At 42.4% G+C, this 10,553-nt stretch overlaps 2 protein-coding genes across 4 annotated transcripts in view; one reads left to right on the top strand and one right to left on the bottom strand.

Moving 5' to 3' along the window:
• Positions 1-277: 277 nt before the first annotated feature.
• The window catches only part of LOC117499074 (gamma-aminobutyric acid receptor subunit alpha-5-like), a 24,843-nt gene continuing 14,567 nt past the window's right edge, over positions 278-10,553 (bottom strand). For both annotated transcript variants that reach the window (XM_034151356.1, XM_034151355.1), the window contains exons 7-10: positions 8,151-8,294; positions 1,591-1,743; positions 1,201-1,412; positions 278-657 (exon numbers count right to left, since the gene is read on the bottom strand). In XM_034151356.1, coding sequence (XP_034007247.1) covers positions 364-657; positions 1,201-1,412; positions 1,591-1,743; positions 8,151-8,294 — 803 coding nt within the window. In that variant the 3' untranslated portion in view covers positions 278-363. The remainder of the gene's footprint in view (positions 658-1,200; positions 1,413-1,590; positions 1,744-8,150; positions 8,295-10,553) is intronic.
• The window catches only part of LOC117499073 (gamma-aminobutyric acid receptor subunit beta-3-like), a 60,477-nt gene continuing 52,794 nt past the window's right edge, over positions 2,871-10,553 (top strand). The window contains exon 1 of one of the 2 annotated variants that reach the window (XM_034151351.1): positions 2,871-3,376. In XM_034151351.1, coding sequence (XP_034007242.1) covers positions 3,225-3,376 — 152 coding nt within the window. In that variant the 5' untranslated portion in view covers positions 2,871-3,224. The remainder of the gene's footprint in view (positions 3,377-10,553) is intronic. The other variant, XM_034151352.1, reaches the window with a different exon arrangement.

Below are 10,553 nucleotides of genomic sequence, written 5' to 3'. Positions count from 1 at the left end.
TCCTTTGAGCGGTGATTGACATATACATGGTCGGTATTCAAGACAAGTCCATGGTTTCCTTTTGAGGGGGCGTCATGCAAAGAGAAGCGAGGCAGTCGCTCTCTCGAAGTCTTAGGAGCAGTTTCTTTGTGATCAAGCAGTTTTTTTTAGGCCATGAAATAAGAGAAAACGGAAAGGGATTCAGTTGCAGCCTTGCGTCCAATCAGAGTGCTTGAATAAGATAGTTGAGTATAGTTTTTGTTCTTCAAGCGCACACATTTGTTTTTTATTCTATTACTTTTGTCCCCTTTTTTTTTTAGTCCACCCACTCTCAAACTTAATCCCTTACACACACACACACACACACACACACACAAAAAGAGATTACGTTGACGTCGTGCCCGTCACCGATTCTCTGTTGAGGTACGTGGCCCAGTACACCAGGTTGAAGGTTCCAAAGAGGACGGGAAACACTATCCGAGACATCTTGTCGATCTTGCTCACGCTGTTGTACGTCTTCTTGGGGTCCACCATCTTGATCTCGGAGGCGCGGAGCTGCACCGACGTGGTGTTGGAGATGGTGGAGATGGACACGTCCTTGGTGAGGTTTGGGGTGTAGTTGAGCCCCGCTGAACAGATGTTATTGGGCTTCTTGGAGAGAACCATGGGGTCTCGTTTCTGCAGCGGGACAAGACACAAGTCAAAGTCAACCTTTCAGTTTGTGTGTACAGAGAGATCGAAATACCGTTTCCCACAATCCCGAATACAACAACAAATATTTATAAAAATATGTATATCCTATATATACAAAATAACAGTCACTTCGGGGAGGGGTGAATTGACACAGTGGTGGGATAATCAATGTGTTTCATTCTGTCTGTAGTGATTTCACAGATGGGAAACCTTTTGGTTAAAAGCGGGGGTGCTGTGTGATTGAATTTCACCCAGGTAGCCGTCTGATTTTGATTCAAACTGATTGCAGGTTTATGTTTAATGACAGCCTCTCTGCTCTAACAGAACAGCATAGCAGGAGTTCTGACACCTATAAAGACATATTATAGTTGAATATTAAAGGGCTGTAAGAACATTTTTATGTTTCAGAAAATGTATAAAGAAAGCCTTTTTAGACAGTATGAAGTTGACTTTTGATTGTGTTCTGGTAGAAGACTTTTGAATGGCCTTGTGCACCTAAATATCTCACGTTACACCCTGAAGCTGTACCTTAGGGTGCTGAGCTTCCAGAGCCTTCTTGCCGTCCCAGGCCCAGCTCCTCTTGGTGAAGTAGTTGACCGTGGCGAACTCGATGAGGGCGGAGAAGACGAAGGCGTAGCACACGGCGATGAACCAGTCCATGGCGGTGGCGTAGGCGACTTTAGGGAGAGAGTTCCTGGCGCTGATGCTGAGGGTGGTCATCGTCAGCACTGTGGTCACCCCTGGGTGCAAACACAAGTAATGACAGGTTTAATATTCAGTTTCACTCAGAGGTGGGCGCTTTAATAACTCTTAACTGCCACCTACTGCTGCTCAGTGGCGGACAATTATCCTCCCTCATGTGAATATATCAGGGACACATTAAACGTTACCAAACAAATTAGTAAATCAGTCACTCACCGAAGACAGTCCTGGCAGGAACTGATTCTCTGTTGAGCCAGAATGACACCTGGGACAGGATTACGGTCATGAAACACGGCATGTACGTCTGGATGACAAAATATCCAATTTTCCGACTCAGGAAGAAGTGGACCATCATCACTGTGTACTGTCCTGAGGGGAGGCGAGGAAATAACAAGGACATGAGGTTAGATGGGGACAATAAACAAGACGGCAGGGTAAATGTTGTTTGAGGAATTATTAATATGTGATTTGACCTCCTTACAGCACCACAGGTGTCAGGTTAACACACATGACATCATAATCATTACAGGCTAAATCTCCTTTCATGACCACAGATTTGACAGCTTTAAAAGTGGCCATAACATCTTATCGCCCAACTAATGTGTCCCTCCCCCTGCCTGCTATTTCATTATGTAATAATTGGTGCAAACGGCAAGAATAGGGAACCATGCGGAGGTGGTAAAGTGAATAAAAGATGGGTGAAAGAGAACATTTCATATTCAGGCTTCAAATCCATTATTGCGCAAAAGAAATACGTTAATTATTGCGAGGACTTGACAGTAGATTATTATTCAGTTAATGTTCGGGATTTGACAATGGAGGTAAATCCAGAGAAAGTGTAGAGAGATAGAAAAAGAGGCAAGGGAGGGAGGGAGGACAATATTCAGTTAAACAAGTGAAGATTGCATTTGAGGCTTTAAAAAAAAAATTCCTCTCGCCAGCAGCAGTTTGTGACCGCAGGCGCTACTGCACTATGAAAAAAACCCAACGACTATATTCCACACACACACACACACACACACACACACACACACACACACACACACACACACACACACACACACACACACACACACACACACACACACACACACACACACACACACACACACACACACACACACACACACACACACACACACACACACACACACACACACACACACACACACACACACAGCTTTCTCCAGGCAAAATCGGATTTTTGAACCTCCCTAATCCCTGGTTACAATCTGCATCCTGCCATCAGTGAGAGAAAGAGAGAGAGGGGGGGGAGGAGGGGTGAGGCTTCCTGTCCCGGGATCCTCATAGAGCCCTTAGCCACGCCCTCCCAATCCCGGCAGCAACACGCACACACACACACGCACGCACACACACTGAGACACACATGAAGCATGATTTCCAACTGCTGACACACACACACAAATCACACACACACACACACACACACTGAGAGCCACGGAGAGGGACACTCGCCGCTGCTAATCACTGGTGGGATGGAGGGGGGCTAACCGAGTGTGGACATTTTATTTAAATACTTTTTGTTGTTTGACAGCTGTCTGTGGAATAATGGTGATTCTTGATGGGGGTAGAAGAACTCAGAAAATGCACCGAGGCTTAAACTAAAACGAGAGGTAAATATCTGCAAAGCTTATCCCAGCCATGCCGCAGTCAGGAGGTCCCAAACACCGGTAGTTCTGAGTGAGACCCCATCACCTGGGCCCTCTGACGCCCTCATGACTCCAGGCTGTCTGGATCACAGTGTCAACCTCTCCTATCGCCGGAAACATCCAGACACGTCCAGGCGCTGCCGACCTGGGACACCCCGGGGTCACCTTCGCCCTTGATGCATGGATCCCGACAGGACTGGGGGCAGAGGAATGAGGAGGAACATGTTCCTCTGGTGGATCTTACTGCTTTTCTCCCAAGGATTTGTATTTCCACACGTCCGAGGGGAACTTCCTTTCATCGCGGGGAACGATGCTGCCATGCTGGTCAACTGGTGAGTTTTTTAGAGCAGCATTTTTGCCCTGAAGGGTAAACCCGAGAGGTCCAAACTAGCGATAATCCTCTAGGAAATGAGCTAAAATAATCCACAGCATATACTCTTTAAAGCCCCGACAAACCGCACTATAGCACGTCTTATCCACTTTGGAGCCGGGAGTTATTTTAAGGAGGCTATTGGTGTGTGAGAGAGCAGAAGTCATATCCCTAAAGATGTCTTTAAAGAGAAACCTGTGTGATAATCTCTTCATGTCCTCAAACGGGAGTGTCGTCTAAGATTAGACCTGCTAATTAAAGGCTCTAAACTGCACATGCAAACAATATTTTGAGCTACACACGAAGGTCTCAAGATGTACGTTTATTATCCAGGAATAAATAAACAGACTATCTTATCAAGGCCTTGCAATTAGAGCGAGCAGAGGAACAGCTCAACACGAGGAAGGCCAGGCGAGCTTTAACTGACTGCCTGTTTTGAATGTCAGGTTTACAAGTGCTTCATTACTTTGTCTAGACTAAATGAACAGCAGGGGGGCTTCCAGACTTATTTTAATCAGGTGAGGGAACAATAGTTAACTCCATGTGACTTTAATCAGAGCAACAGACTGCAGCATTTGAGACGTTTAATGACCATTGCCAGACCTTCTTGAAAATGCATCTGTACAAAAGCATCAGAACATCTTGTAGCAGGTGCATGCATTACAAAAAACTGTAAGAAGTTGATGCTCAAGTTGCAAAAATAGCTTCAGATTGTGAAAACATGCCGGCTGTTTTCACACATCTGTGATTTCCACCTCCAGTAACACTTTTCAGTTGAATCCAAGCTGGTTTTATTCCATTTATAGCATGTTAGCATGTTGCTAAGAGTGTCATATTTGCTCTGTGGAAGTTCTGAGCAAGAGAGTGAAACGCAAAGAGAAAGTAAATTAACCTACTGGTCTGAACGTGACCCCTGAGCTAAATCTCATCAGCACTCCCTCCTCTGATTTGGACGCTCTCCAGACAGCTCGGAGCAGCATGAATGATGATTTACCGCCTTTAGTCCTTTGGCTAAAAGGAATTCACAGATAATGTTTCGCATTTCTTCTAATAATCAGAACACCAGACGGCGGTTTGATTATTTAGAGGCGGAGAAACACTGTAAGATGTATACATTCCTGTACAAGGATCTGGACTATTGATTAAATGTGGAAGTAAAAGGTGCTTTTCTACAGAAAGATTAAAGGACATTTCAATGAAGACATGTTGTCTATCCTAAATCTTTGCTCCATCACTCGTAAAAAAGGAAGTAGTAGTTGGTGGCTTTAAACCATAGAGGCCAAAACTGGTCAAATTATGCTTAAGAATTGGGAACTTTTGATGCATTATTTGGTCAACAATTGACGACAAAACATGGCTAGCTTGCTTGCATGATTTAAAATATAGTGAGAATTGCATTTGCACGTGCTTCATGGAGGCCTCGAGTGCAAACACAATGCATTTCGGGGTACAATGCATGTTTAAATGAATAGGTTGGTTTGTTTACAAAAAATGCAGCTTGAATCTAAAGTATATTATTGATGCACTTCCCCTAAAAGTATTGATAGTAAATGATATGTTTTAAATATGCACATGTACATTTCTTTTAGTATATTTATCTTTGACTTTTATACATGTTGCGTGCAAAGATATTAAGGTATTCTCTAGTGTTGTTAATTTAATGTATGGGTATGATAAGACACTTGCTAGCCAGATAAGCAGCTTTTTATTCTATCTTCTATCAAATATTCAACTAACTTATCCACATTTCAGCCCTGCATCCATGCAGACAGCGAACCTGTTTACCCTTTGCTTAAAAGCAAAAGCAGGTTCCACATGTGTCGCGCAAATAAATAAAAAAGCCAGGGGAAATCCACACTTTTAATAATGATTCTACTAGAGACTGGAGGGAAGTGTATTACAGTTCCGTTTTACATAAGAGTATTAAGCAGATGCCTTTCAACGCCCCAACCCCCACTCACCCCCCCCCCCCCCCTCCTTTACTCAAGCGTCAGAGCGAGGCCGTCCAATCCCAACATACACACACAGGTTTATTTTCCTGTCTTTGTGAGGCCCTAGCTTACATGTTAAGTCCACTGAAATGTAACTTATTTCACGTTTTTAACTATATCCAAACCCAAATAGACCTACATTAGAAGTCATGAACATGTCCCGACCTTTAGGATTTTTTTTTTTACCATTATTGCCGGGTCATTCGGTGCACGTGAGGATAAATGTACAAGAGCACTAACACACAGATACACTCAGCGACAGCCAACCAATCCCTCACTGATCTGTGATGTCATCTTCTTATGCAAAAGCTGATGGGTGGTTGGATGGGGGGATTAACCCTAGCTCTCAGGTCTCTCTCTAGCTCTGTGTGTGTGAGTGTGTGAGTGTGTGAGTGTGTGTGTGTGTGTGTGTGTGTGTTTGTGTGTGTGTGTGTGTGAGTGTGTGAGTGTGTGTGTGTGTGTGTGTGTGTGTGTGTGTGTGTGTGTGTGTGCTCGGGCTCATGCAGGGATAAGTGTTGTTGGACAGGGCTGTCCGGGCCTGTAGACAGCTGGTTGTGTGAGGGATAGGCTACTCTCCTCCACTAGCCTCCACTCATTGACTCTGATCTCCTGATAATGTTTCCCACATTTACTCTGGGCCTCGCACGGCCATCTCCCCCTCGCTGCGTTTATCTTTTTCTAATCTAGAATTAGTTACATCACGTTATTCGGGGTTTTACACTTATCATGCATCACATACAGTATGGTTAGGGACAAAGGTGGGCAAGAAAAAAGAGGGTGATTGATGAGCGGGGAAATCAAAAAAGGAGAGAAATGTGGTATTATGGATCTGGTTTAAGAATATAATGTCCCTCTCATTACTGTTTTACTTTGTTTCCCTTGATGATGGCACTCAATCCAAGGTACATGAAACCCCTGAGTAGATGTAAAAGAAACTTCAAAACATCAAGATACTCTGAGTTCACAAAAAAAGAATGCTCTGACGGTTTTAATGTCACAACTCCCATTGCACAGAAATGCACTTCCCATCGTTTTGTGTCCAACTCTGGAGCAGCATCGTCTACTTGAATTATTCAGGAGGAATGCATGTGTAATAATGTATGCTAAGTGTACACACTACAAAACACTAACTCATTTTATAAAGGCAGACCAACTGGGTGCTGTTTTTTATTTGATGTATGTATTACCCATTGTTATGACTATCTACTTCAGGGGTGTCTCAATTTCATTGCGGGCCACATCCGCATAAAGGTTGCACTCAAAGGGTTGTAACTATATAAATATATAATAAATATATAAAATAATGTATTATATTCACATTATTGCCTCTGAATTGGATTATTATCGGATAGGGTAATAACTTAGTAATTAACTACGTCTGAAAGCAGAAGTCCAGGGCAAATAATTGCAAGTCTCTTCAGTGTGCATGTCACAAAACGAGATGCATTGTGGGACATGTAGTTTATGGACAACCTGCTTCTGTAAAGTGGCATGTAACCGTATAATAAACTTATTATATTCTTTGCAAGCTCTTGCAGGGCCACATGAAATCAAGTCGCGGGCCGGATTGAGACCCCTAATCTACTTGAAGAAATAATAAAAAAATGTAACATGCACAAAAATAAACTCCAAAAATTCTGAAATATCTCTAAGTTTCATCTTTAAATCATTTGTCCCGCAGAAGGGATGCAGCAAAGGAGCTCGATGTGGCAAAGGAATGCAGATTTGCAGAGCACCGAGTAAAAATGTGTATAAATTAATCAAAATCCACCCAGTTTCATTAAATGTGGGCAAGTAGTGTTTATTTAACCCGTCTCACAGACACTAGCAAACAGAGCGAGCTGAAAACAAAACCGCCCCTTGGCGTAGGTAATCAAATAAACCCAGGATATAATATTAGTCCACCTGAAACTTTATTCCATATAATAAAAACTACTACTGATGTAATATATAACGATATACTACATGAAGTCTTGACCATGTTACCTATTTCTTTCTCTTTGATTAAACCATGTCCATCTTTTGGGATAACTTTGATAACTCACTTTGATTTATCCTGCTACCTTAACTGGATAGCTTAAACATATAATATGTAACATTTAAGCAAAAATGTAAGATTTGTTCTGTTATATTTTATCAAATTAATGGTCCGTTTAATTTAGTGTCCCGTAATGTTGTCCTTATATGCTGCCAGAGACACTTTAGGATATTGGTCATTTTGTAACTATATATTTCAACCAAATGAAGAAATTGGAGATGTTTGGTCATTGGACGTACGGCACAAACACTGATTAGTAAATGTTAACGCTTTCTTCTGTGTTTTTATCGTTTTAAATCGATTTGGTTTGAAGCTCAATGACAAACTCCCAAGATCCCACACGGCTTCACATCACCTAAACTCTTTTTGTTTTGATTGCGAGACCTCTAGTGGAAGAAAAATGACATATTGTGAGTTTAACCACTATCACATAACCATGTGCATACAGATGGATCTTCTTATCTATACACACACACACACACACACACACACACACACACACACACACACACACACACACACACACACACACACACACACACACACACACACACACACACACACACACACACACACACACACACACACACACACACACACACACACACACACACACACACACACACACACACACACACACACACACACACACACACACACACACACACACACACACACACACACACACACACACACACACCACCCACCTCTGCTTGTGTGTATGTTCTCTGTGCCGGCGATTTGCCCGAGGAGATGATACTGGTTGAGTCTGGATCCGCCATCAGCTACAACCACAGACATAGACGCTCCCTCAGTCCACGTGTAGACCACCTCGGACACCGGATAAGCATCTGAGAGACAGAAAGAGACGAAAGACATGAAGTTAGCTTAAAAAAATAGAATTTCACATGTTCATTTGTAACACAGAAACATCCAAAATGCAGATTGAACCCTGTCATCTCTGATATAACATGCAGACGTCTGTGTGCGAGTCTTTCTAGCACTTTTTGATTAGACCGACGGCTTAAATCCAAAAACTAAATGTTGCCTCCATGTGTGTGTGTGTGTGTGTGTGGGAGGATATTTGAGTGTATTTTTGTTTAAACCACACTTCTGGGTCAGAGGTGAGCTCCCCTGTCGGCAGGAACCAGGCCGAGTCAGATTAACTGAAAAGTGTTGCATCACACGCTGATGAAAAACAGAGCTGCAACTCTGAAGCTGCTTGCTTTCTCATTTATTCATGTTCAAACAGCGGACTATCATCGGCCGCCCGCTGAGGCCTGCGACTCAGAAAGAGGACAACTGTTTTTGGGTCTGAGACGGCACGTTTGTTGTTCTTTATCTGTTGTTGTTCAGCTGCAGATTCAATCATAGCTTAATAGAAAAAGATGATACTTTGTGTCATTGGTTTATTGTGATTTTTGTCACGTTTCCAAATCAGTCGCATATCAAAGTGTTGACACGTATTAAGGATGGGAGCAGGGAGGAAGCAGCCTCTAAAAAGGAGAGGACGGCTGCTTTAGAAGATGCTTAATTGTTTCTTTTCTCTTAAGGCTTCTGCAAAGAAAGGAAAGCTACAGTATGATATCCTTTAACATTAAAATCACTGCTTTCAGTGTCACACATGCAATTTGAAAACACGTGTTGAATTTCTGTCGCTCAATGTCACAAAAGTTGGCGGGCATTCATGCCGTCTCATAAGTGATACGATAGAACTAAGAAATCAAATCATAAGTCTATTTTTTTGACTAGTTTTGTTGTTTCAGTTCATCATAACCACCCTGGTGTGAAGTACACACTTTAGGACAAACCAAAGCTGCATAAAAACATCAGATTAAACCCTTTTCCCTGATTTTCTCCCGCACTATCACCCTAGCGTTGGCCTTGTGTAACAGCCGGTGTATTCCTGTCCTCTGGATAACATCTCCACTTCCTCTCGGTGCTCACTTGGCAGCTGTGCAGCGGAGAGGAGTGTGTGCAGAGTTTAAATGTAGGCACTGTCAGGCCAAAGGCTAGGGCCCTTAATTGTAGGGTAGTTAGATTGCAATGAGGGATTATTGGGGAATTTCATTACGTAATGGAAGAGCTAAAGACTTTGGCAGGAAAGACGGTGCACCTGTGCCAACTTTTCAACAGGTCACGCTTAATGCTCCCGTCTTATGTGTGAGGCGAGCGACTCCTCCAAACTCATCACTTCCTGTTCGGTACGCTGCATTAAGACTAATGGAAATACATGCAGAGGATTCACAAAGCCCACGTGTGTTTCTCCTAAACAACACAAGGTACGGATACATTCAAAGTCTGTGTGACACACAAGGGAATTTAAGCATCCCAGTTCAATCAGATTTTAACTGAATGTAATGAGAGCTGGACAATCAAATGTGAATGATAGCGTTAAAATTACAGCTGCAATGATTATTAGATTGATTGCTTATTCAATTGACTAAAACACTATATATAAAAACTATTTTAATCATCAATTTACCGTTAAATCTCTGCTTCAAGTTCTATATCATATTATTGAATATCTCATGGTTTTAGACGGACAAAACCAGAAGGGATCAACATTGGTTGTCTTCCAAAATCAGCCAATTAAATCCATTTACTTTGTGAAGGTTAGGAAAGTAAAAAGGATAGTCAAATCAATATGTTGTTATGTTTAAATCGAACTGTACAGTTTGCTTAAATGAAAGAAAAGCAACAGTTGTCAATTAAGCCGGTTAAATTGGCTCGAAATGAGAAAGATAAGGCCTGTTGTCGTTGTAACCTGAAGCAACAATGGGGTCCATCACTCTAACAAGTGCAAAAGGTAACTTGAGGACAGCCTTGAGAAAACAAATGGATGGCGTGTAGACTTTTAAGTGTCTATCAAGATGTTGTGACCTCGTTAAGACCCCCTAAGTTCTGCACTGATACTTGATTTAAAGATTCAACGACGTGTCCTGGACCGCAGATTTCTTCGTGTAATTCAGACATTCATATCGTGGAATATGAAAGACGGAGAGCAATCACAGAATGATTCACCACCACGTGTGTTCAGCGGATCATTGTGGGCTGAAGGAGAGACAGGATGAGCGATGACTCATACAGAACATTTGATTGTTTTCCCT

This window comes from Trematomus bernacchii, unplaced genomic scaffold (genome assembly GCF_902827165.1).
Source record: "Trematomus bernacchii unplaced genomic scaffold, fTreBer1.1, whole genome shotgun sequence".
Lineage (NCBI taxonomy): Eukaryota > Metazoa > Chordata > Actinopteri > Perciformes > Nototheniidae > Trematomus > Trematomus bernacchii.
The sequence above is the reverse complement of the archived record's forward strand: the minus strand, read 5'-3'. Positions and strand labels throughout refer to the sequence as shown.